We start from the raw sequence: 26,441 nt of genomic DNA, 5'->3' as shown, positions 1-26,441 counted from the left end.
TTCTCTGTTCAGTGCTTCTCAACCTGCCTGGTTTGGTGAAGGGTACAGGTGCACTGCCTGATCCACAGTTCCTCTGGGGCTGGTAGGGTTGGCTCAGAAAAGTATCTGAAAGAACCAAGAAGTTGGAAAGATCTAGAAGGCCTTAAGAAGAACAGAGCTTGGATGTTATGAAGAAGAATGGAAATTGGGCTTCAAGAAGTACTTCCCGACAGGGTTAAAAGGACCAGGAGAGTGAAATAACATTTCCATCCTGAGCGATCTTGAGAAGGGGTCTTAGCCTCCTTTGGAGCAAAAAGGAGGACCACCAGCAGATTGCAGACAAAGGCTGAGAGCCTCAGGAAGGTGGCTCCCCTACCTCTGACCTCGCGACAGCTGGTACACAGAATCCCCAATTCCCATTCCATACTCAAACCAAACAAAGTTAGAAAATAAACTTGCTCTTTAATGGGGGATGGGAGAGCAGGCTGTCCCGGCGAGAATGAGGTTAGGTGTCAGAAGCGCATCCCCCTGCGGGCCAAGTCAGCTCGGGCCTCCTGGATCTGGCTCTGCAGCTCGCGGGCGGCGTCCTCACAGTCGTGAAAAGTGGCCACACGATAGCCCACAGTGCCCAGGGCGTAGCAGCCGGCGGACACCAGCAAGTAGGCGGGCAGTGGCCAAAGGACCTCCTGGCATGACGAGGGCAGCTCCAGGCCCACGGCTCCCATGGTCAAGGCTGCCCAGGCGGAGCCCAGGAGCGCCAGTGCCCAAAGCCACTGTGCTAATTTCGTCATGGTCACTGCGGGAAGAGAAAGCAGAGCTCGAGGTTCCTTCCACCCAGCTACCCCCGCTTCACTGGAGACCCATTCCCTGTCCTCCTCCCTCCCCACCCCCCATGTCACCTAGCCTCAGCGTCATTCTGCCATCGCACTCGCCATTCCCGCGCCCTCTCCGCCCTCTCCCTTCTGCCCTCAACCTACATTTACCTGTTTGCCGCGCGTCTCTCCTTCCCTGCGCGGCGCCAACGTCAGGGTCCGGAAGTCCCCTACGGCTCGTGCTCCGCCTCCGCAGGGCCTTCTGGGAGTCGTAGTCCTCTTGGCGGCGCCTAGAGGACTCGCGGACGCTGTCTTTACCTAGGCTGTCTTCGGTGGGCTCTGCTTCGCAAACCGCGGCTTGGGTCCTTAGGGGCTTCGGTGCTGCTTTTCTCCCTCAAGACCTCGTTCCAAGCTGGCGTGGGGCGTGTAGAAAGCCTGAGCACACCCTTAAACCTTGCAACAAGGTGCGAATGTAATATCGTTCCCCTTAAACTCATTTGTCCTGCACAGAAATCCCACTCATTGGTTCACTTATTTATTCTTTTATTCATCCGTTCACTCGAATGTTTCTTGAGTGCCCTGGTAGACTTTGGAGAAATAGAGATGTCAAGACACTCGGCCTCTCCTGGGGTGGAGGGGGAAAGCAGGAGTCAGGAAAGCAGATGCATTGATAAATAACTACGATGGCTTGAGATAGGTGTGAGAACAGAGGTTGTCATATTTTTAAAAAGAAACGCAGGGCAGCAGCCAGTACAACTTGGAGCTCGAGGAAGAAGGGCTCCAGGGCTCAAAGTGTCTGTAAGAAAAAAAGTGTGGGGACAGAGGAATTACTGATGTGTTTAAGGTAGTGAGAGAAGGTGTATACATCTTTCAAAGAGTTTTGGGATGAATTCATGATAGGTATATAGAAAACAAGTAAAAGAAAAGGTCAGGCAATTATGAACTGGAGGGAAAACAATTATAAAAGAAAGAGAACTGATAAAAGCCCGTCTGATAAAGACCACTAGGAAAATAACTGAAGTTGGACAGAGTTAGGTTTAATAACTTGCTGCTGCAAGAGAGAGCTGTGGGACTCTGTGGGGACACCAGAGGAACTGTGGGGTGATTCATCAAAGGAACAAACAGGGTCGTTACGAGCTATGGGAAAAGGTTGAGTTTAGGTAATATTTAAATGACACAGTGTTTTGATAGGTTCCAGGTAAGCATGGTTCTAAGGCAAGGAGTCAACAGCAAGCCTGGGCTGAGAATTGGACTGAGGGTCCACTGAAAACTACAAAATTAAAATAATTAATTTTAGATAATTATGTATTAGATAAATATATAATTAAGATAAATGTAGAATGTTGTGTTCAAAACCCCATTATCTGAAGTTTTGCACCTAGGTTGGAAATCGAGGCTTCTTCTCGTCAAAGTAATCCACTTGGCTCAGACCTCCAGGCCAGAGTGGAATGTTCATGCTCACTGATTGATTTCAAGTAGCAAAGTTTGTGACTGTATTATTTTTTATTTTATTTTATTTTTATTGAGGTCATATTGGCTTTTAACATTGTGTGAATTTCAGGCATACATTATTATATTTCAGTTTTTGTATAGATTGCATTGCGTTCAACACCAACAGTCTGGTTTTTATGTGACACTATGATTTTAGAGAATGAAGTTTCTCAGCCCCATATCTTTGATGTTAATTAACAAAAGCAGGTTTCACAGATTCACAGAGTTTTAGTACAAACATTACATAACTCAGCTGTGAAGAATATTTTCACAGCCATAATAATATAAACACTGAGTGTTGATTTAACTGAAAATTGGAATATATTTGAATTGAGAGGGTGGGGGAGGGGAGTAGAGTAGGAGAATCAGGATTAAAGAGAACTATGTCCTCATCTTCCATGACAAGCCGTCAATTGGCTATATCTAAAATAGAATCAAGAAATAATAATATGAGCATGTTATTTAGAAATGTAGAAGTAATTACCAAAAGAAGCAGCTGAGAAACTTGAGCGTGGTTTATGGAGGAGCACGTAAGGCTGGGAGAAGTGGAGCAGGGGACTGTTTCCATTAAATGCCTTGTAGAAGTAGTTGACTTTTTAAACTATGCAAATTCCTTTGATAAAGTAAAAATTGAGACAAAGTAAAACATTTTTAAAAACTTGCTGTGTAGGGGCTGGCCCCGTGGCCGAGTGGTTAAGTTCGTGCGCTCCGCTGCAGGTGGCCCAGTGTTTCGTTGGTTCGAATCCTGGGCACGGACATGGCACTGCTCATCAAACCATGCTGAGGCAGCGTCCCACATGCCACAACTAGAAGGACCCACAATGAAGAATATACAACTATGTACTGGGGGGCTTTGGGGAGAAAAAGGAAAAAAATAAAATCTTAAAAAAAAAAAAACTTGCTATGTGAATTTCAAAGCCCCACCCCTGCTCCCTTCCCCATTTCCCCCCAGAGTCCCTCTGGTTGCTCATTCAACACCTCACTGGTCGTGATGACTTTCAGCACAGTTCAGGGGCTACGCATCAGCTTTGCAGATCCAGAAATTCTATTCACCCACACTAGACCTGGCCCTGAAAGATTGCCACTCCCCAGAAAAGTTGAGGGGGAAAGATAATGAGAAAGGGCTTGCCCTGCAACACATAAAGACTGATAATAAATTATAATGTTATAATAATAATCAGCAGCAGAAGAATAAACATTCACCGAGGGGCTATCAAGTGTCATGCCCTGTGCGACATTGTCATGTTTAATTTTCACAACAGGCTTTAGTAGGTGTTTTTATATCCCCATATATGAAGGAGGAAACCAAAACAGAGGTGGTAAAAGGTAAGCGCCTTCCCCAAGGTCATGCAGGTAGTAAGTAGCAGAGCTGTCTCAGCCGACTAAATGCTCTGTGCTTGGTAATTTCACCCTCCCGGGTTACTAGTGCAGGAATGGGCAGATAGGGATCATCATAGCAGCGGACAGTCATTGGTCGATTACTCTGTGCCAGCACTGTAATGGGGACTTTATGTGCATTATCTCATTCAGTCTTCACAGCCACCATATGAAGTAGGTACTATTATTATCTCCATTTCACAAATGAGGAAACTGAGGCACACCCCAGCTAATCTGACCTCAGAGCCTGCAAACTTTGCCCCTACAATATAGCACTGCCCTCCCTAGATCAATGGAACAGAATAAAAAGTAAAGAAATAAATCAATCATATACCAGTTTAGCATATGATAGCAATAGCATTGCAAGTAAGGAAAGATGGATTGTTTGAAAACCATTTGCAACTAGCTTACCCTTTGAAAAAGTAAATTAAGTTAGATTTCAGCCTCACATCTTACAGCAAAATAAATTCCCAGTGCATTAAAAAGATTTTAGTGTGAAAAGTGAAACCCTAAATATGCCGCAAGAAAATGTGGGTACCTATTCCTCTAATATTCAGCTGAAGCATCATGTTCTCCCAGCAGCCTTCCTGGGCCTTGACGCTGTCTTGCAGGGTTGGTCACCATCTTCCTCCCCTGAGCCCCCACAGACTCTCTTTTACAGATGGCACTTACCATGTTGAGCTGTAGGTTTGTTGTTTCCCCGCTTGGCCTGCCCAGGACCATTGCATCTCCAGGACCAAGTGCAGTGTGGGAAACCCAGCAGGGCTTCTACAGATGTAAGATGAGGGACAGAAGGAAGGACAGGTTAGCACTGGATGGTCTCCAGGGAGACTGACCCAAATTTCTTGGTCCCAGGAAATCTAACTACTCCAGAGACTCCCATGTGCCAGACACAGGGTCTTTGGCCTTGGATAGCACGAGACAAAAGCCAGCAGATTCTATGGTCCAACTCCTTTCTCTTCAATCTTTTTGCAGGCCATCACCCTTCTGCTGTCATAGCAGGACACAGGACACGTGATTATGGCAGGGTATGAGAGGCAGTGCAGCTTGGGGGTTAAAAGTTTGGGCTTTTAGAACCTGGTTGTCTGAGGTTGGGTCCTGCCTCTTTCCTTTACTTAGCTGTGTGACCTTGGGCAAGCAACTTAACTTCTCTGAGCTTCAGTTTTCTCAGCTGTACAATGGAACCAATAATTGATCCTCTCTCGTAGGGTTGCTCTCAAGATTACAGCACATAATGTAGACAGGGTGCTTAAAACAATGTGTGGCATTTGGGAAGCATGCACTGGGTATTAGTTACTCTTGTTGTTTTTATGAACAGCTGTCATTAGTTACATCTCAGGACTGAGGACGCACCTTAACCACCACAGCCTTTCTCCAGCCTCCCTACCATCACTCACTCACCTTCTGAGATGAGTTACTTCTGCAGATGGCTGAGCTCCTGTTTGTTGGGGTCTTCTGCTTTTGCAAGCTTTGGTTTCAGAGGGAGACAAATTCCCAATCTGGGAGCCCTCATGCTAGAATGCACTGAAGATGGAGGATACGTAAAATTATATACAACACAGAGAAGAGTGACTGTCCAGGGGGAGGTTTCACAGAGGCCCTGAAGGCTGAGTTGATACTGGAAAGATGAGTAAGAGTGGTTCAGGTAGGGGGGTGGGGGGTGGGGGGGTGGGGCAGGCAATGCCAAGGAGAAGCTTGAACAAAGGCACAGAGTCATGAGAGTTTGTGGTGAGTAATCCTTTGTGGCTGTCTCTGGGACAAAGACTGCTTCATGGGGGAGTGGCAGGAGATGAGGCTGGAAAAGCAGGCCAGGGCCAGGCTAATAAAGACCCCTTAAAAGTATTTATGTTGGGGGGCTTGGTCCTTCAGATCAGCAGCTTCACCCCTTAGAGGAGTGGGTGACCTCTGTGTGTGCCTGTGCATATTGTGTCAGGCAGTAGGGCTTTCTGAGGTCACAGGTGCCATGGTGATTACTGGGTCCTTGGAGAAGTTTCGAGGTGGTCAGGTGCTGTTGACTCCATCCCTGTCCTTAGGGCATCCACAGTTCCATAGGGGTGACAGGACAGGACAGACATAATCAACTGTCTTTAGGGCACCACAGTTCCATAGGGGTGACAGGACAGACACAAACGTAATCCACAAAAACACATACTTACAAAATTACAGCCTGGCTTTAAAGGGAAAAGGCAGACAAGAGATTGTGCTACTGATTGAAGAAGGGACCGGATGAGTCAGGATTTCCAAGAGAAGGTAAGCTAGAGGAGACCAAGATGAGACAAGAGGATAGCCTGAGGGAGGAGGGACCCAGGAACAGGCCTGGCAGGTGAAATATTTGTCTGATTGTAGGAATTCAGTAGTTTGGAGTTGATACAGGTGGAATTGGAGGTTCAGCAAAGAGCTCGAAGTGTGACCATGGTGTGTTGCTAATGAGGTTCTCGGTTCTTGTTTTTTTTTTTTTTTTAAGATTGGCACCTGAGCTAACAACTGTTGCCAATCTTCTTGGTTTTTTTTTCTTCTTCTTCTCCCCAAAGCCCCCCAGTAAATAGTTGTATATTTTAGTTGCAGGTCCTTCTGCTTGTGCTATGTGGGACACCCACCTCGGCATGGCCTGATGAGCGGTGCCATGTCCATGCCCAGGATCTGAACCAGCAAAACCCTGGGCTGCCGAAGCGGAGCATGCGAACTTACCCACTTGGCCACAGGGACAGCCCTCTGTTCTTCTTTTAACAATTATATATTGAACACCTACTGTATGTCAAGCAGTGTTTTAGTGAGCAAAACAGGCAAAATCCCTGCTTTCAATGAAGTGGTGGGAGACAGACAAGAAACAAACAAATATTTCAATATTCATTAGTGAGAAGTACTGTGAAAAAGAATATAGCCAGGTAAGTGGCTAAAAGGTGACAGAGTGTACTATGTTACATAGCATGGTCAGAAAGGCCTCTCTGACAAGGAGACATTTGCATGGAAACTTGAATGATGTGAAGGAGGGAGAAGTGCAGCTATCTGCTGAATGAGGGTTCCAGCAGTGGGAACAGCAAGTGCAAAGGACACGAGGTGCAAGCACACCTGGCACAGGGGACACACGGAGGCTGGGGGTGGGATGGTGTGAGTATGGGGAAGAATGCAAAGAAATGAGGTCAGAGGGGTGGTGGGGCCAGACGACATGTTGCTTAACCATGTGTTGTAACCACATTGGTTAAGCAACATGGAGGCACTAATGGATCTGAATTTCAGCTCTAGCCCTACCTTCACTTATAATCTTGAGCAGGTTATTTTGACCTCTTTTTCATTTTCATTTCACTAAAGTGGGTGTATTAGTCAGTGTTCTCCAGACCCATAGGATGTGTATATACGTATACAAATAAAGAGACTTATTTTAAGGAATTGGTTCATGCAATTATAGAGGCTGGCAAATCTAAAATCTGCAGGTTCTCACTCTGTCAAATCTTGACTTCCTCCTGACCTAGGATGGGAGCAGTGGGGCCGGCTGGGTCCCAGCCTCTGTGAGACGCAGCCGGGGAATCTTGCAGGCCGCAGATCCAGGAGAGAACCAACGTCATGGTTCAAGTCCGAAGGCATCTGCTGTTGAATTCCTCTTGCTCTGGGGAGGTCAGTCTTTTGTTCAAAGTAGGCCTTCAACACACTGGATGATGTTCACCCGCTTGGTGGAGGACAGTCTGCTTTACTCCTAATTTAAATGGAAATCTCATTCAAAAACATCCTCACAGGGGCCGGCCTGGTGGTTTAGTGGTTAGATTCATGTGCTCCACTTCAGCAGCCCAGGGTTCTCGGGTTCAAATCCTGGGTGTGGACTACACTCTGTTCACCAGGCCATGCTGTGGTGGTGTCCCACATACAAAATGGAGGAGAAGTGGCATAGATGTTAGCTCAGAGACCATGTTCCTCAAGCAAAAAGAGGAAGATTGTCAACAGATGTTAGCTCAGGGCCAATCTTCCTCACCAAAAAAACACCCTCACAGAAACATCCACAATAATGTTTGACCAAATATTTGAACACCATGGCCAAGTCAAGTTGACACATATTAACCTTCATATGGAGTAAGCATATTAATTTCATAAGGTCGATGCAAGGGTTGAAATTGAGAATATCCGTAAAGCACTAAGTACATTGACTGGCAAGCGGTAAATGCTTATTTAAAGTTGTTATTGTTGTCTTTACATAGGGAAAAAAATAACATTTGTCAAATACCTATCAGGTTAAGCACTACGCTAGGCTCTTACACATTGTTGTTGAATTCAGATCTTTCTCACCACAATCTGAGGTAGGTATTATCCCCATTTTACACTTGAAGAATTTAAGGTGCAGAGAAGTCACTCAACTTGCCCAAGGACCCTTACCTGCTAAGCATCAGAGCCAAAACTAGAACTCAGCTCTATCTGATCTCAAGACCTGGGCTCCTTCCTACTGTCCCACAGAACCTGAAATGATCTGAGTCAGAAGGCCCAGGTCACAGAGGCTGGAAATGGGGGCTGGAGCCTGAGAGCAGGAAGGAGAAGGGTCTCCCTGGGGGGCTTACGCCTAGACCCACACTCACAGGTGTACACACACCTCCACCACAGCAATCCCCTTGAAGCAGCCTGAGGTCGGCCCTCACAGCAACTCTTGGCCCAGAAAGGGGATGTGTGGAAGGTTTTTTTGGTGAGATCCTGGGCTGTGCAGACAGGAATCCTGCTCTTCAGTCCTTTCTGGCAGCACAGCCTCAGGCGAGAATGGGTGGAGGAAACTCCCCCTGCTCTTCCAGCTTCTGTGAGGTGAGGGGAGTTCTCAGAGAAGGGCTCCTCACAGGCCACGAGGGCCATTTGGCTCAGCCCTTATTGTCACACAGGGCCTCGAATTTAGACTTCTTATGTTACCTCCAAGTGCGGTTCCAGACCTGTCGCACTGTTACTCTCTGATAGAGCAGGATGAAGGGACTACCGTGCAAGTGGTTTCACTTTTATTAAGGAATTTTCAAATATGTACAAAGGTAGAAAGAATAGTACAATGAATCTGATATGCCCATTATCATAGGACTTTACATTATAACATAGGGCCCGCAGTTTCCTGTGAAGGAAAAATTTCCAAAAGTCCTGTAATGATCTTGTGACTAGCAACATTATACTGCATTGTAATTTTGTTAAAAAGTGTTAATTTGTTAAATGTAAACATTTCAAACATGCCTTGGTGTTTCTTCATTTTGAAGTGGACCTGGGCCTCTCTCCATCTTTCAGAGGACCTGCCCAGGGAGCAGTTGCTAACTGTGGGCCCAGGTAGAAGAGAGCTGGAAGGAAGGAGTCCCACCCGCCTGAGAGCGCAGAGGCAGGGGTGGGAAGAGCTGGTGCTACACTCGGCTTCCTGCCAGCAGGCAGGCCTGCAGCAATCGCCGTCTGCCCCTTGCCCCGGTGATGCGGGTGCCTAACTCTGGGGCCAGCCAGAGGGCTTTGCTCTCTGCCTCTGCACGAACACAACCCAACAGCGTTTACAGTGCAACCTCTGTGTGGCCAGCTTGCTCTCAGCCCTGGGGGACTGGAAGGGTGGGATTTGGCAGCTTGATCTGGGCCCTGCCCCCTCAGGAACTTCTAGTCTGCTGGGAGGGAGGTAAAGAAATGCACCTGAAGCAGGAGCAATTAAGTGGCACCAACGGTGCCTGCACAAGGGTTCCAGCAATTGTTTGTTTAGGAGGCGGCTCTGTGAGTGACCCTAAGTCAAGAAGGCGTGCGCACAGGGCAGGACAGCCCGGAGGTCCCCAAGGGCAGGGCCTCCCGCCTCCCATTCTTTCGTGGTTCCCACAGTGCCCAGGGCCTGCTCGGCTCACAATGAGCTTCAATGCTCGCTTTTGACTGAACCTTTCCCCTTTGTATCTGTCTCTGTGTCTCTCGGCATCTCTGTCTCTACGAGTCTCTGGCTCTCTCTTGTTTCCCAACATCCTTTCCGAGCCCCTGGGGAGCAGAGCTGGGGGGGCCAGGCAGTGGGAACGGGACAGCGTCCTGTTCTCACCACGGACAATAAGGGCCGGAAAGGGCTGGAGCCAAGGCCTGGCGAGGACTCCCCCTCCCTGCGTGCCCTGGGCGCCCCCACCCCGGCTCTGACCCTCTGTCATGCCCTAAATGCCAGGCATCCCCTCATGCCAGTGCCAGTCTGAGAGGAGTCCAGCCTCTGTCTGGGCCGGGGACCCCCCTTATCTCATCTTCCCACTGCCCTCTTCTCAGGTGGCATCACCTCCTGCCCCAAGCAGCGCGCCTCCCAGGCCAGGAACCTGTAGAGTGCCCTCCCCCACCAGCCTCCCTACTCGCATCCCAGGCCACCCCCCCCATATTATTTACTCCTGTTTCCGGAGCTGGCGGCGGGTGCCGGCGGGTGTCGGAGCCACGTGTGAGGGAGCAGGAGGAAACATCTGGCTTCCCTCTGTCCTGCAGGGGTGGGACTGCCCCTATCTCCCCCAGGCCTCCAGTCTCTGGGGTGGAGCAGAGCCCCAGGAGACCAGGGACCTAGAGGTTAGCACCTTTGCCCTTCTCACCTTCAGGTCTCCAGAAGCCTGCTGCCCCCTTACTTAATGATGGTGACTAGGTGGCTGGGATACCCCTGTCAGGGTTAATCGGTAGGTCAGGTGCAGGGAGCCTGCAATCAGGCACCCCAGAGGTAGGCTGGGTGGAGAGCTGAGGTTGGCGCCAACCTGCCTTGTAAATGCACCCATTCCCTGAGGAAGGGGTCATTATTCCTGGGCCACATGCTAACCCTGGTGCCTACACAGTGGGTGGCAGCAGGTGCCCAGATCCCTTGGCATCGCCTGGGCACCTGCTTTTCGGCTCCTCCCCCACCCAGCCCCACCCAAGTTTCCATCTCGGAAGGGATGGTGCCCTCAAGTGGCCAGATTCCCTAGCTGTGTCTATGTTAGCCTGGGCTGGGACCTGGGCCTGTGCATACTGCCCCCACTCCAGATCAGGAGAAAGTCAAGGTCTGACAGTGAGACCCAGAACCAACCCAGCCCACCCCCATAGGTCCAGGGCCCATTTTGGACAACCTCTCATCTTCCTCCCCAGAGGGGCCCACATACTGCAGCCCCTCAACTATCACTAGGTAAGTTGGAACCTAGAGCAGCCACTCCCTCAGAGAGGCTCTGGTCTCCACTGAATTCTCTTGGCCTCTGCTCCCAGCCTAGGGGAGCAAGGAGACTTGATTCATGCTTCAGCCCTTCCAAACGGCCAGTCTTTTGGGTCCCCCAAGAAAGCTGACTTGCTGGAGAGACAGCAAGAGAACCCTGAGACCCAGCAGCAATGCTCCTCAGCCCTCAGGGCAGGCTTGCTAGTCTTCTACAAAGTGAGCTCTTGGCGCCCCCTGCAGGCATCCTGGGTAAACTGCATAGCACTCCCTCAGCCTAGGGTACGGGGCAAGGGTCTGGAATTCCTGCCACAAATGGGGGTGGGGGGACCTGTAATTATAGCCGAGGAGGGTCACCTCTTATCCTTTTTTCTTTTTAAAGATTGGCGCCTGAGCTAACAACTGTTGCCAATCTTTTTTTTTTTTTCCTGCTTTTTCTCCCCAAATCCCCCCAATATATAGTTATATATTCTAGTTGTAGGTCCTTCTAGTTGTGGCATGTGGGACCCTGCCTCAGTGTGACCTGCCGAGCGGTGCCATGTCCGTGCCCAGGATCCGAACCAGTGAAACCCTGGGCCGCCGAAGTGGAGCACGCAAACTTAACCATTCGGGGACAGGGCCTGCCCCTAACCTCTTATCCTGGACAAGACCTCCTTTGACTGACTTCATCTTCATTGGCTCTTCTTCTCTAACTTAGGCACATCCCATGTACAGGATTTTCTGTTCTAGAAGGGCAGGTTCTTTCATTCAGCCAACCCACCAATCTCTACCACCCATTATCAGGCACTGTGGAGAATACAAAGCTGACTAAGGCATTGTTCGTGCCCTAAAGCTCACACCATCCAGCAGGAGGGAGGGTGCCTAGGTGCCCCAGAGGACAGGTACTCTGGACAGAGGCGCTCCTCACGGCAGGGCATGGACAGAGTAGTTCCTGAGAAACCACATCCCTCATTTCCATCAAGGCTGGCTCAGGGGTTGGCCTTGTGCCTACTGTTTTATATACAGTCATGGACCACATAACGATGTTTCAGTCAACAACTGACCGCATATACTTAATCCCCTCAGATTAGTACCGTATAGCCTAGATTTGTAGTAGGCTGTACTATCTAGGTTTGTGTAAGTACACTCTACAATGTTTGCACAACAGAATCACCTAATGACACATTTCTCAGAATGTATCCCCATCATTAAGCAATGCATGACTGTGCTTTGCTAAAAATTAGGAAGTTCCTAATCTCTACGAGACAGAGAAAAATGAAGCACCAGAACAAAGATGACAGGGCAGTGATCAACCTTGGAGTTCTAAACACACGCATATGTCCGTGGTGGAGTAGAACAGATGCGTCCACGAGGGCAACATCAGTAGGGGATTCTCAGCCCCGGGCTTAGAGCAGAAGCGGCTCATTTGGTCATGGTGGGGTGGAGTAACAAAGCCCCCACAGGTGTAAATGGAACCCTATGGAAAGGTGTGGGGTGAGTGGCCCTTCCTTCCCTTCCTCCTCTCTTCCAAGGTCTACTTCAGTTCTGACGGGCAGGCCTTCCTGTAGTGAAAGGTCAAGACTGCAGACCATTCGTGCAATTTTATTCCACGATGAGGCTCTTACAGAAGCATATACCAGGGGCCGGTCCCGTGGCCGAGTGGTTAAGTTCACGCAGTCCGCTTCGGCGGCCCAGGGTGTTGCTGGTTCAAATCCTGGGCGTGGACATGGCACCGCTCATCAGGCCATACTGAAATGGCATCTCACATACCACAACTAGAAGGACCCACAACTAAAACATATATACAACTATGTACTAGGGAACTATGGGGAGAAAAAGGAAAAATGAAATCTTAAAAAAAGAAAAAAAAGCATATGCCAATCCTGTGCCTGGCACTGACAGCACTCGATAAATATTTGAAAAAATGAACCTTGCAGGAAGGAAAGCCCCACCACCCCCAAGGTACCCATCTGCCCTAGCATTCTGCACACCCATGCAGGCATTGGCAGAAGAGGCCCACAGCATGGCACAGCTCACAGAGCTACAAAGAAATCAACTTTATTGGACAGTCAGGTCAGTTTCTCTTTTTGCCCTTGCCCGTGACCTTGGCTGGTGTGAGGACTGGAGCTGTTGCCTGGTACAGAGTGGAGGAGATCTTGTTGATGTAGTACAGACCAACCATGGAGAAGATGAAGCTACCAGGTGAAGACAGAAAGGTCATGGCATCAGTGGGCATGCTATCAGCCTGGTGCCTCCTAGGGCAGACACCAGCATCAGGGAGAGAATCCAGGTTCAGGTTGAGGAAATGGGGACGGGGAAAGGAGGGAGAACAGAAGGGGACGGAGTTATGGGGAAGGTCTGGAACCACCACAGGAGGATCCAGTGTCAAAGAACAGGGTGCTGCACCCCTTACCCAGCTGTCAGACACATACCAGGTGGTGACACACACTCGGTGGATGAGGCCGGATGCAAACAGAGCCAACAGGAGGCAGAGGAGAACTGGGGAGGCAAGAGGGGACAAGAAGGGTGACGGTCAGAAGGGAAATACTAGGCATTCATATGTGGAGTCTAGAGAAATCTGGGGCCCTCTGAATCTTGGTGAACCATTGGAGTATGGCATGACAAGAACAGGAGGACGGCCTTAATGATGCCCAGGACACAGACGTAGGAGATGCATGTTCATTACTAGCTCTGCCCCAGGTAGCACTTAACTTCCCTCTCGTGGCTTTCCTCTGATAAAAAGGAAAAGGAAAGGTGATAGGAGAGTCTGAAGGGCATGGCTTGGGGAAGAGGGTCAATGCCTTTCCAACAGAAGCCAGCCAATGGGGATCAATTCATTAAACTGGCTGGCCAGTGGTGGAAGTTGAGGTCCTCACTCCCTGGACACAGGTTGGAGGGCAGTGTCTGGATATACACACCCAAGAGGGCAGGAAAGGGTCTCAGGATATCTAGAGTAGGACTGGAGAGAAGGTGAAAGGGCAGAAAGCAAAGGCAAGCCCCACCTGCCCAGTTGGGGAGGGCAGGCAAGGAGAGCCAAGAACCCCGCCCCGCAAAACATACGGAAACAAAATCTAACAGAGGGAAGTCCTGGGGCTGATGGAAGGAGCTCTGGAAGCCTGCAACAGGGCCAAGTGGAGAGAGCAAGCCCTGGAGGAGGGGAGAGAGTGGAGGACAAGGGTGACATGTCTTTGTTCCACCAGATGAAGGCTTCACATGAGGTGGCATCTGCTGCCAATTTGAAGCATGTGGCATTCCTTAGGTGATCTGGCCTTGATGCCTAATTTGCTTTACGAAAATTCTCCATAAGTAACTAAATCATCAATTTTGATTACATGGAGCAAAAACAAGGATCCTTTCAAACAGAAAACAACCTAACAGATACTCTATTTTGGCCAGGATTCCTGCTGACATAGAAATTTGGTGTATCTAATAGCTAGGCTCTTCACAATCATCTCAAATAAACAGAATTCTCTAATATTGGGTCAAGTTCACATCAGAACCCCTCAATGAACTCGGTCCTGCTGCTGCTTCTGGTGGGGAACAAAGAACGCCTCCCCAGAGACGTATACAAAATACGCCCAAACTTGTCTGTTCCTCTCAAACTTTCCCCAGAAACTGGCCAGAAAGTACTGAGCTTCTCACTTTCAGAGGCCTGCTCTTCCCGCTCCAATTCCAGGAGCTAGATAAGGTGCTGGATCCAAAAGAGTCATCTACCTCCAGACAGTTTTAGTAAATACATTTCCTTCTCCTAAACAACCTTTACCATGTAAGCACCTGGAAATTCAGTACCGTATCGGGGGAGGTCAAATACGCAACGCCCAGTTTTCACTTACTCTCTGGGAAAATCTTTGCTTGGAAGCCTTTGCCAAAGACAAGATTCTCCAGATTATTGAAGGCCTGGGTCGCGGGAGTTAAGGAGTGGGGCGTGCAATGGGAGCACGGTAATGTGGGTAATGGGAAGGGCACAAGCGTGCGTGGCCCTCCACCCTTCCTACCCTCAAACCCCTCTCCCCGCTCCACCGCAGGGAGGATACAGTGAGAGAGAAGACGAAAAGGCCGGAGCCAAGCAGGCCCCCCTGGATGGTGAGCCACTCGGTGGAGGCCAGCTGGCGGCTGTACATCTGCATCCCAGCGAAGAGCAGCAGGGACAGGAGGGAGGAGAGCGCCAGCGAGGTGCCCGTACCCACCACTGGAGGGGAGGAGAAAAGAGACGGAGAGTCAGGCCCGGCCCTCCCTCCAGGAGCCGCAGGCAGATTCGGCAGGTCCCCGAGCTCGACGGCCCGACATCTTCCAAGCACTCCGGGACGAAGCCACACTCTCCGACTCCCCACACCCCGCGGCGACCCCCAGGAATTCCTCAGTCCCAGAGGCCCTGAACCCTCCCGTCCCGTGGAAATGCCCGCCCGCTGCAACCCAGGACACGTCAGCTCTGTGGGGAGAGGACAGAGAAAGTTGGTCCGCCCCAACTCCGACGCCCACTACTCCGCCAGGGGAGATCCGCCGGTCCCGTTACCCATCCTGCCCAGCCCGCGAGTCCAGTCGGCGCCTGTGGCCAAGAAGAAGGGGAGCCGAACCGGGTGCAGCTGCCTGTGCGCATGCGTCGGCGCTCCTTGCGAACTTGCTTCCCTCAAGTCTTCCTCTTTCTCTCTCTTTCTCGGCGCCTGCACGCAGCGCCCTCTTCCGGCAGGGAGGAAATATTGTGTCTAAAACCATCCTTGGCCACCGCCCTGGTCCCCCACCCTTCCCCGCATCCCAAGCATCTGCTGCCTCTCGATGAAAGCTGCACTTAACTCTTCAAGTCACTGGGACCATGGCCCATAGCCTCTAGCCCATCACTGTCTTCTTTGCCATTTATGTCATCTCTAATGCCTGTTCCTCAGTCCTCCCTCTCCCATGATCATTGCCTCGACATCTCCCCGAGACTCTTGGCCAAACGAAAATTTAGTCCTCGCATCCTGGAGCCTATCTTTCTCTGAAACTATCTTCCCGCTTTATATTAGTAAAATTAGGAGCCAATGAAGAATGTGAACATAAGAAGTGGCTCTCCTCTCAAATACCATTCCATGTTACCCAACCCCCAGACTGCCTTCTGAGAACCACGTGGGGAGAACTATTTCCCACCTCCCACCCCGACCGGCGCTGTTCGAGGCTGGTCCCTGGAGCATGCGCAGTGACATCTCACCCCCACCCCTCCCCACAACCCCATCGGGCTCCTGCATTAAGCCCCGGGTTCGCAGCCGCAGCCGAGATCAGGCACCCGGGGGCGGGCGGGCATGGTAGGGCCATGGCTGAGGGTGAGGATATGCAGACCTTCACTTCCATCATGGATGCACTGGTCCGCATCAGTGTGAGTTAAGGTGGGGTCGAGGGGAACGGGAGCGGGAGTATAGGGGTCCGGGCAGGCCCAGACCTTGAACAGGTGGGGATCTGGCAAGATGCTGGGATGTAGACAGGGGGCTAGTGATAGCAGAAAGGACTGGGAGGGTCAGGATGCAGGTATGAGAGGGTAATCCCTGAGGCAGCCCGGAGGTGAGTGCCGTGAAGGCGTCCATCTGCTGGGGCATGAGGAACAAGGAGCTGCCCGGACGCAGCGGGTGGGCTGGTGTAACCGCCAGCAGTGCACCAGGGCTGGGGCTGCAAGGCAATGGGGCTATGCTATGAGGAGGGGGCGTGTGTGAGCTTGGAAAATTTCCAAGAAAACCGAGGACAGGTGGGAGGCGATGAAGGAGTCGCCCCAGGGTGCAGTTCCCAATTTGGACCCCTCCGTGAGACCCCACCCCACCGCACCCCCACTCAGGGCTGCCTCCGAGCCTGTGGTTGTCATGGAAACCCGTGCCCGGCTCTCCCAGGGGCGGTGCCAACCCTGCTCCCCCCCACCACTTCCTTCCCCCTCCCTCCCTGTCCCTCCCTCCTTTGTGTCAGCTGCGCCCCTGACCGGGATGGCTGCGAAGAGAGGGACCAAGGTGAGGTGTGGGGGTGGGGCATAGCCTGAGGACCCCTGCCACCAAAAAAGGGAGGGGTACTTCCGGTGGGGAGGGGGAGAGTAGGCGGGGCGCTTGTTTCTCCCTTGATGGGGGAGCGGGTTGCGGCTAGCCAGGTTTCACCAAGGAAGGGAGCCGGATTGCCGGCTGGTAGGGGGCAAGGGGAATGGGCTAGTATCGGACGACAGGAGGAGACGGACGGAGAAGTGAAGATGGGGGATGGAGGCTGGGGCGGCCGCAGGCCAGAGCCGCGGCAGGAGGACGGATGGGGTGAGCAGGAGGATGGAGAGCGAGCGGCGCCTGGCTATAGGGAGGAGTCACGCGGAGGGGGGCTGCAGAGGAGGACGTGGGGGTCCGCACCGAGCTGCAGAATGGGCGGTGTCCATGAGAGAAGTGCCAGGGGCAGGCTGCCCGGAGATTGGGGGATGGGGGCAATGGCCAGGTGAGAAGGACTGCAGGCCCTGCTGGGGCAGTGGGGGTGAAAGGGGTGGGGCTTGAGGCTGGGGGAGGCACAGCTCCAACCACCCCTCCTCCATAGACCTTTAGTTCTGCAGAAGGGAAACAGGCAAGAGACAGAGAGCTGAGAAGGTCTGTGAAACAGGCTGAGGCTGGTGTTGGGGAAAAGCCATACATAGCTTGTCTTTCCCCATCCTGAGACCCCTTGGGTCTCTTAAGGGCAGCTGAGGGGCCTGTTGAGATGTGCCCAGGTGTCCAAGCTCTGACCCAACCTCCTGATCCCTCCACAGACGAGCATGAAGAACATGGAGAAGGAACTGCTGTGCCCAGTGTGTCAAGAGATGTACAAGCAGCCACTAGTGCTGCCCTGTACCCACAACGTGTGCCAGGCCTGTGCCCGGGAGGTGCTGGGCCAGCAGGGCTACGTAGGCCATGGTGGGGACCCCAGCTCCGAGCCCACCTCTCCTGCCTCCACCCCTTCCACCCGAAGCCCTCGCCTCTCCCGAAGAACCCTCCCCAAGCCAGATCGTTTGGACCGGCTGCTTAAGTCAGGTGGGGCTGGGCCCTGTGGGGTGGGGGTGAGGAGGCTGGGATGTCCTTCAGGAAGATGGAAGAGGTCCATCACTGGTCAGGGGCATCTGTCTTTCAGGGGCTGGAGATACTGCTCATCCAGGCTCTAGTGAGAGAAGAGCTCTGGCACAATAAAAATTAATTTTTAATTGAACCGATTTCCCCCACCCCAGACAGCTCTAATGTTCAGCTCTCTACCTCCTGGCCCATCCACAGGCTTTGGGACATACCCCGGGCGGAAGCGAGGTGCTTTGCACCCCCAGGTAATCATGTTCCCGTGCCCAGCCTGCCAGGGCGATGTGGAGCTTGGGGAGCGGGGCCTGGCAGGGCTGTTCCGGAATCTGACCCTGGAGCGAGTGGTGGAGAGGTACCGCCAGAGTGTGAGTGTGGGTGGTGCCATCCTGTGCCAACTGTGCAAGCCCCCGCCACTAGAAGCCACCAAGGGCTGCACCGAGTGCCGGGCCACCTTCTGCAATGAGTGCTTCAAGCTTTTCCACCCCTGGGGCACCCAGAAGGCCCAGCATGAGCCCACCCTGCCTACTCTCTCATTCCGCCCCAAGGTGAGCCAGCCCTTGCAGAACCTGGGAAGGGAGGGGCACAGTAGCGCTGGGTGGGTGGGAGTGCCTGGCATTGTGGGCTTCCAAAAGGAGATGGGCAGGGGTGCAGGCACTGGACAAATCTTTGAACACCTTTGAGCCTCCATCTCATCTGTTGAATGAGGATAATAACATCTGCCCTGCAATATCCATACCCGCAGGGTGGTTGAGAGATCACCTGAGATAATGTTTGTGAAAGTTATCTGTATACTAAAAAAGTCTGTATGCATTCATGCATTGAATTGAACAAATATTTATCAAGCACCTATGTGCCTGGTGCTATTTTAGGTGTTGGGATATGGCAGTAAACAAGGTGGGCAAGGTTAATTATTAGCCACGAGGCTAAGATTAATTATGATCCTTGTTATTGTTGTTACCACACATCTTGAGGTGGATGATGGGAGGAGCAAGGCCTGGAGAGTGCAGGAAAGGCTCTCTCTGATGCCAGTATGTACCACCAGGTGGCACTGTGTGACCAGCTGAACTCCCCTCCTCCCCCATCAAGCCAGGGGAGGGAGAGGACCAAACTGCTCCAGTAGTAGGTCAGCACCTTTACACCCAGCACTGGCTGACTATGTCATTGCTCCTTCTGTCCCGAGGGCCTGATGTGTCCAGACCACAAGGAAGAGGTGACCCACTACTGTAAGACGTGCCAACGGCTGGTATGCCAACTCTGCCGAGTGCGGCGCACTCACAGCGGGCACAAGATCACACCAGTACTCAGCGCCTACCAGGCCCTCAAGGTGAGAACCCCGCCTCACTCAGCCCCAGTGCTAACCCACACTTGCACCTGCTCTTGACTGCTGGCTTCTGCCGAGCCAGGCGTGATGCCCACCTCTTTCTTCCCCCTCAGGACAAGCTGACAAAGAGCCTGACATACATCCTGGGAAACCAGGACACAGTACAGACCCAGATCTGTGAGCTGGAGGAGACTGTGAGGCACACCGAGGTGAGGGAGGGCATGGAGGTGGGCCCTGGGCCCTGCCTGGGAGTGAAAGCAGGAAGAGGGTGTGGATGGGCATGGCCCAGTCACCTGGTTGCAAGCTCAGGAAGCCCGTGTGGGGCCCATGGATATGTTGAGGTTCTGGTTAAACCAGGTTGGCAGGAACATCAGTGCCCCAGGCCAGGCTGTACCTGGGGCTGCAGTGGAGACACCGTGGCTATGCCCAGGACAGGAAGAGCTTGAAAAGCCCCAGGGACATAGCTTAGATGCTCTCAGGCTCAGCTGCCTGCTGAGGATGGCACACATTCCTGGAGCTAGGGTGAGGTGGTGGCTCTGACACCTTCTGCCAGATTGCTTGAATCAGCTGACTTGGGGATGGGCAATAAGGATGGCATCAACGCTGGTGGACATTAGTGCAATCCAAGTGGACATTAGTGCAGTCATGGCCTCTTTTATTTGGGGGAGTCCTTAAGGGGTCAGGATTGTGGGGTGGGCATCCAGGAAGGTTGGCACAAATGGTCAGGAGTTGAGCCCATCTGGGTGTACAGGTGCTTTTGGAGCCATGAGCCTGGCCTTATTGGAACAGGTGGGTAGGATTTCCCCGGATCCTTTGTGATCCTAACCCATGGTGTGGTGCCCCAGGAGGCTGGCACAAGTGCTGCCTTCAAAAAGAAGATAGTAAGTGTTGTTCTCTGGGCAGGTGAGTGGTCAGCAGGCCAAGGAGGAGGTGTCCCAGCTGGTGCGGGGGCTGGGGGCTGTGCTGGAGGAGAAGCGGGCATCACTGCTTCAGGCCATTGAGGAATGCCAGCAGGAGCGGCTGGCCCGTCTCAGCGCCCAGATCCAGGAGCACCGGAGCCTGCTAGATGGCTCAGGTCTGGTGGGCTACGCCCAGGAGGTTCTTAAGGAAACAGACCAGCCTTGCTTTGTGCAAGCAGCCAAGCAGCTGCACAACAGGTACTCAGGGGCATGGCGTAGGGGCACGGGCTCCTGGGGCCAGGGGTATCATGGGTTTAGCCAAGGTCCAAGACAATGTCTAGAGTACTGCCTGATGGAGAGCTGGGCCCTGAGGATTTTCACCAGGCCAAACTCATACCCAGCTTGCCTAAAGGATAAGGAAGAGACCCAAAGCAGATGCCAAGCCTCTAGGGGCAGGCAAGGCAGAATCAAGGGGAAAGGTGGCTGCCCAGATGGCAGAGCCTGACCCTTGGCTGCCCACATCCCAGGATTACCCGAGCTACGGAGGCCCTCCAGATGTTCCGACCAGCTGCTAGCTCTTCCTTCCGCCATTGCCAGCTGGACGTGGGGCGTGAGATGAAGCTGCTGACAGAGCTTAACTTCCTGCGAGGTAAGGAGATGGCCAGGCCCCATGCCCAATTAGAGCTTTCCTCCCTTCTTCCTCAGCAGCGGGCCCGGGGGGCAGTGCCCACCGGGGACCTCCCTGGCCTCCTGCCCAGCCTGGCCAGCCACCCCTCCCACCTAGCCCACCCGGCCACACCGTCCCATCGCGCTCAGCGCTGCTTCTCCCTCTCTTTGTTTGTAGGCCGTGGCCACCGCGGACTCTGCTCCGGAGCACCCCAGGCAAGTCAGCGGCCCTGCCCCGGGGGACCTGCCCCCCGCCGGGCCCCCTGCCCCAACCCTCCCTGCCGCTCCCACGCAGCTCAGCCACCCACTCATTGCCTCCTTCTCTGTCCTGCCCTGTCCAGACGCTCGGTCCTCCCCCGACCAGTGCCCTCCGTCTCTCTTCTACCTTCCTTAGATGCTTGCCTAATCCTTGCCCCTTTGACCTTTTGTCCCTGTGACCCTTGCCCTCTGGACTTCCTTTTCTTCCCCTTGCCTTTCGACCCCTGCTCTCAAGCTTTTGCTTGCCCTCTTTTGTCCCTCATTTTCTGTCTTACTGACTCTCATACCTATCTCCCTCCTGCTCTGTCCCCTCCTTCCTGTTCAGTGCCCTCTTGCCTGGGTTCCAGTGGCCTTTGCCTGCCTTTCCCTGGGGCTCCTCTTTATCCATAGAATAAAAAGGGTCAGAGAAAGAAGGGTCCCCGTCCTGTCTGATACCCTCGTTTGACAGAGGAGGAAACTGAGGTCCAGAAGGGGAAAGTGACTGACCCAAGGCCAGCGTGAGAGAGTGGCAGACCAGGACTAGCACGCAGGCCTCCTGCCTCCCGCCCAGTGCGCTCCTGCCTCTCTCCTTCTCCCCTGGGCTCTGCCCTGTCTGTCCCTGCCCAGCGCCCAGATAGGTCTTTTTCCCACTTCCCTCTCACCCACACTCACCCCCCCGGCTCCCGCTGCTTTCCCTTCTCCTGCCTGCCCTCCATGCCAGGCCAGCGGCCAGGCCCTGACTGATCCCCACTGTCTCTTCCAACAGTGCCCGAGGCTCCTGTCATTGATACCCAGCGCACCTTTGCCTACGACCAGATCTTCCTGTGCTGGCGGCTGCCCCCACACTCACCACCTGCCTGGCACTACACCATTGAGTTCCGGCGCACGGATGTGCCTGCCCAGCCGGGCCCCACCCGCTGGCAGCGGCGGGAGGAGGTGAGGGGCACCAGTGCCCTGCTCGAGAACCCTGACACTGGCTCTGTGTACGTGCTGCGTGTCCGTGGCTGCAACAAGGCCGGCTACGGCGAGTACAGTGAAGATGTGCACCTGCACACGCCCCCAGCACCTGGTGAGTGGGCAGGTGGGTGGGCACAGTGTGGCATGCCAAGCGCACAGCGTATGCTGGGAGCCAGGCACTAACAGCTGGTGCTGGGTGAACTGGAGAGACAGTATAACACAATGGGTTATGCTCACTAGCTCTGGGGCTAGACTGCCCGGGTTCAATCCCAGCTCTGCCTCTTGCCAACTGGGTGGCTTTGGGCAAGTTATTCACCCTCTCGGATCTTCAAGTTCCCCTTCTGTAGGGATAATAACAACACTTACCTCATAGGGTTGCTGTGAGAATTGACACAGCAGCACTTGATAAGTGAGATGATACATGTAATGTCTTAACAGAGTTTCTGGCTCCTAGTAAGGGCTCAATAAATGTTACTAAAGTGACTCTCCAGAAAATAGTGTGGGGCATAACAGAGGAGGATGACCACCCCAGTAGGGGGCAGAAGAGTTAGGGGTTGGGTGTAAGTACCAGGTGTGAGCACCAGAGTGTGGGCTGGAAGGTGTAGGTAGATGGTGGTGGGAATGTCACCAGGTGGAACAGAATAGTGAGGATTGTCCACGGGGCCAGCATGGGAAAGGGGTTGGAGGAAGCACTATGAGTCAAGTGGGTCTGGGAGACCAGTTTCTGTGCCCACCAGTCATCACTGCAGTTCTTCCTGGGGTCCTCTGCCCATCTGGGATGCCCCTTCTGTTTTCTCTATGCCCCCATTCCAGTTCTCCAGGCCCTGTTCCCCAGAGCCCCCTGCCCAGCCCTTGGCAACGTGTTCCATGTTCTGAAATCTCCTAGTGTCTTGTGCTAACACCTCACAGTCGCCAGTGCCAGTGTTTGTCCCTGAAGTCCTTCCTTCTGTCCCTTCCTTCTGTCTCAACCCTCCCCAACTCCAGTGCTGCACTTCTTCCTCGATGGCCGCTGGGGTACAAGCCGAGAGCGGCTGGCCATCAGCAAGGACCAGCGAGCAGTGCGGAGTGTTCCAGGGCTGCCCCTGCTGCTGGCTGCTGAGCGGCTGCTGACGGGCTGCCACCTGAGCGTGGATGTGGTCCTGGGCGATGTGGCTGTGACCCAGGGCCGCAGCTACTGGGCCTGCGCCGTGGATCCAGCCTCCTACTTGGTCAAGGTGGGCGTTGGGCTGGAGAGCAAGCTTCAGGAAAGCTTCCAGGGCGCCCCTGATGTGATCAGCCCCAGGTCAGGCCTCTCTGGAAGGGAAGGGGTATGGGGACCCTGGGTGGGGGAGCTGGGAACAGGGTGGAGGTAGCAAAGAGAGCACAGACTTGCTGGGGGGGAGCTTGGGAGGAGATTGGGAGGAAGCAGTAGGAGCATGGGGGCCGGCTGGGGGGGCTTGGGGCCAGGGGAAATGTGGGCTCAGCGAACGGGCTTTGAGGATTGATTTTCAGAGTGAGTGGCTGGGGAAAGGGATAATAGAAGAGGGAGCCATCTCCACTTCCTTCCATCTGTCACTCAATACACCATCTCTCCAAGCCTCTGTGTCCTTTCTCCCTAATATCCCATTTCCAACATCCTTCCTCCACAAAACCTTTTCTCTCCAAACCTCCTTCACCCACATCTTTTCTGAACATCCTAATACTCTTCCCTTAAACTTTCCATCTCCATACCTTTTTATCCCCAGCATCCTATTTAACACCCTCCCACATATGCTTTTCTCCCTGAACCCCTTCTCCCCAGCACTCTATCCCCCAACACCTCATTTCTTCAAAATGCTTTCTCTCCAACACCAATTCTTCCTAAACCCTATCTTCCCCAAGCCTGCATCCCTCTAACATCCTTCATCAGTGACACCCATCCACCTCATCTCTCTCCCAACATTCACCTTCCCAACATCCTTTCTCTGCTCTTCCCCTCTCCCCAGCCCCTCAGTCACCAACCCCTCGTTCTTCCAGCATTCCCTAACCCTCAAAACCCTCTCCTGGCGTGATATCTCCAATACCACTTTTCTCACCACCTTCCCATCTCGCTAAGAGCTGCGTTTTTCCCTTTTTTTTTTTTTTTTTTTGGAGGAAGATTAGCCCTGAGCTAACTACTGCCAATCTTCCTCTTTTTGCTGAGGAAGAATGGCCCTGAGCTAACATCCATGTCCATCTTCCTCTATTTTATACATGGGACACCTACCACAGCATGGCTTTTTGCCAAGTGGTGCCATGTCCGCACTGGGGATCAGAACCCACAAACCCTGGGCCACCAAGAAGCGGAACATGCAAACTTAACTGCTGCACCACCGGGTCAGCCCCTAAGCGCTGCTTTTCTTGAATCTGCTTTATCAATACCTTGTCTTTCTTCCCCTCCCCACACCTCTCTTGCCAATATGCTTTCCTCTCAATTCCCCTTTCCCACAAAACCAAACCCCCAACCCTATATTCTAACCTTTGTCTCTTCAACGTGTTTTCTCCTTAATACCCACATCAATCCTTTCAACCACTTGCTCCCCAATACTCCATGCTTCCAACATCTCAGCCCTCTGGTACCCCACCCCCCCACTCCCTTACTCACCCGTCAACTTCCTTCTACCCAATGCCGGCTCCTGCAGGTATGACCCGGACAGCGGACATGATAGCGGTGCTGAGGATGCCACAGTGGAGGCGTTGCCACCCTTCGCTTTCCTAACCATTGGCATGGGCAAGATCCTGCTGGGGTCTGGGGCCAACTCAAATGCAGGGCTGACAGGGAGGGATGGCCCTGCAGCGAGCTGCACAGTGCCCTTGCCGCCCCGCCTGGGCATCTGCCTGGACTACGAGCGGGGCCGGGTTTCCTTCCTAGACGCCGTGTCCTTCCGCGGGCTCCTGGAGTGCCCCCTGGACTGCTCCGGGCCTGTGTGCCCTGCCTTTTGCTTCATTGGGGGTGGGGCAGTACAGCTACAAGAGCCTGTGGGCACTAAGCCTGAGAGGAAGGTCACCATTGGGGGCTTTGCCAAGCTGGACTGACCCTTTCAGGCCTCTCCTGGACCCTGGGTTCCCAAGCCTCCTAGAGCCGGGTTATTCCTCCGGCAGCTTCTCCCCCAAACTCTTCCTACCATGTGGTCCTGTCCCTTACCCTATGTCTGTGTCTTCCCAGGGCCTTCTCTTGACCAAGGGACTCTCCTCTGCTCACCTCTCTGGATGTCCCCCATTCTCTCCATTGCCTGTTAATCCAGGCTCCCACCCTCACCAGGTCTCTGCCCCATGCCCTGCCCTTGGCATCTTACCCAGGTCATGGAGAGAGCCCCTTCCCCATCCCTGTCCTGTGCTCCTCCCCAGGCTGTTTGGGAGGGAAGGCACCTGGAACACTGGGCATGATCCCCAGCTCTACCCTCTGCCCTGCCAAGCTCCCTGCCCCAATGATGCTGAACTACAGCCTTGGGGCGGGCAGCCTCTTTGGCCAGACACTGCCCAGGCACTTCCTGGTGAGGGGAAGGGGACCCTATCATCCTGCTTTATTTATTTGGGTCCCCATACCCCTCAGCCGCATGCCTCTTATGTCCCCCTTCTCTCTTTTGCATGCTTTACCTGCCCCACACCCATGCCAACGTGCCAAGTCTCCCTTGGGACCCCAGCTGAGGTTGGGTGTCCCCGGTGGGTTGGGCCAGGCAAGGCCTCTGGTGCCGGCAGCTGCCCCCCTGTGGTGGGCACTGCTAGGCCTGTGCCAAGCAACAGCTATTACTTTCATGGTTTATAAACAATAAACTGTGATGGCAGGCACATCTCTGCCTTCCCTGAGCCTGACCATTCCTCTCAGTTTCTGTGATGGACGTGGCAGGTGGGAGGGATTCAGGGTCCTCTGCTATTGCTCAGAACAGGAGTGCCCGATGCATCTGCTGCCACAAGGAAGGAAGTCCCCAAGCCAGACGTTCCGGAGTCTCCTGCCACATCTGTAACCGGCCTAGACCCGACCATGGCCGCCAGGGGGCGCATCCCTCTGGTGGTTACTGGCGCCAGCCGCTAGACGGGGAAACCTGCCGGCGACGCCCAGGTCCCAGGGGAATGTGGTTGAGGGAGCGGGCACCGTGCCTGGACCCAAAGGGGTCAGGGAACCAGAACCACTTCCCCATTCCAGGGTGCGGGTAAGCAGACCCCAGAGCCAACGGACGGGGGGCAGCCGGCGGCCAGGGAGGGGGCCGGGCCTGGCGCCAGTTCCCGGATCTGACACGGCACTTATCCCAGCCGTGTTGACTCTGCGGCTGTTATCGCTGCTTGAGGACTTGCCTCACACCCGGAAAGCTAAGAATAGAGCTGCCTGGGGCACCATGCCAAGGGGAGAGGAGGGGCGGGCCGCCACCAGCCCCCAGCCAGAGTGAAACCCAGGCCCCCAGGCCCAAGGAGAGGGGAGAGCTGCAAGAGCCGGGCAGGTGCGCAGGTGGAGTCGAGTCACGGTGGCCTGTGACCCGCAGAGCCGGCCTAGGTTTGGTTTCCTCCTACCTCCTGTGCAGCCATCGACGGGAGAGAGGTGACTCAAGTTCTTCCGCCAGCCACTCCTGCGCCCCAAGTCATCTCCATGCCTCCTGCTTCTCAAAT

The 26,441-nt window shown here is 53.5% G+C and overlaps 3 protein-coding genes across 6 annotated transcripts; 1 reads left to right on the top strand and 2 right to left on the bottom strand.

The window, feature by feature from the left end:
* Positions 1–90: 90 nt before the first annotated feature.
* DPM3 (dolichyl-phosphate mannosyltransferase subunit 3, regulatory) lies at positions 91–1,102 on the bottom strand. Of its 4 annotated transcripts, XR_006891646.1 has the most exons (3): positions 879–937; positions 439–775; positions 91–105 (listed from the first exon to the last, which is right to left on the bottom strand). XR_006891646.1 is itself a non-coding variant. In XM_046683259.1 (2 exons), the coding sequence occupies exon 2, from the start codon at positions 768–770 to the stop codon at positions 492–494; it is 279 nt and encodes a 92-aa protein (XP_046539215.1). In that variant the 5' UTR covers positions 771–775; positions 963–1,102; the 3' UTR covers positions 422–491. The 4 variants fall into 4 exon arrangements, 3 of the variants coding, with proteins under 3 accessions (XP_046539215.1, XP_046539216.1, XP_046539214.1); XM_046683259.1 differs by lacking the exons at positions 91–105; positions 879–937 and adding an exon at positions 963–1,102 and having other exon boundaries at positions 422–775; XM_046683260.1 differs by lacking the exons at positions 91–105; positions 879–937 and adding an exon at positions 957–1,004 and having other exon boundaries at positions 422–775.
* Positions 1,103–12,782: 11,680 nt separating this feature from the next.
* On the bottom strand, positions 12,783–15,468 carry KRTCAP2 (keratinocyte associated protein 2). The gene is made up of 5 exons (XM_046683257.1): positions 15,315–15,468; positions 14,775–14,929; positions 14,574–14,637; positions 13,173–13,239; positions 12,783–12,935 (listed from the first exon to the last, which is right to left on the bottom strand). Exons 1-5 carry the CDS (start codon positions 15,451–15,453, stop codon positions 12,815–12,817), a joined length of 546 nt encoding a protein of 181 aa, XP_046539213.1. The 5' UTR covers positions 15,454–15,468; the 3' UTR covers positions 12,783–12,814.
* A 541-nt stretch (positions 15,469–16,009) lies between these two features.
* Positions 16,010–25,653, top strand: TRIM46 (tripartite motif containing 46). The gene is made up of 9 exons (XM_046683238.1): positions 16,010–16,087; positions 17,468–18,307; positions 18,943–19,086; positions 19,197–19,292; positions 19,987–20,240; positions 20,510–20,631; positions 21,652–21,954; positions 22,827–23,124; positions 24,482–25,653. Exons 2-9 carry the CDS (start codon positions 17,930–17,932, stop codon positions 24,873–24,875), a joined length of 1,989 nt encoding a protein of 662 aa, XP_046539194.1. The 5' UTR covers positions 16,010–16,087; positions 17,468–17,929; the 3' UTR covers positions 24,876–25,653.
* The last annotated feature ends 788 nt before the right edge of the window (positions 25,654–26,441 follow it).

Source organism: Equus quagga, chromosome 13, assembly GCF_021613505.1.
Source record: "Equus quagga isolate Etosha38 chromosome 13, UCLA_HA_Equagga_1.0, whole genome shotgun sequence".
Taxonomy (NCBI): Eukaryota; Metazoa; Chordata; class Mammalia; order Perissodactyla; family Equidae; genus Equus; species Equus quagga.
Note: the sequence above shows the minus strand (reverse complement) of the source record. Positions and strands in the feature narration are given on the sequence as shown.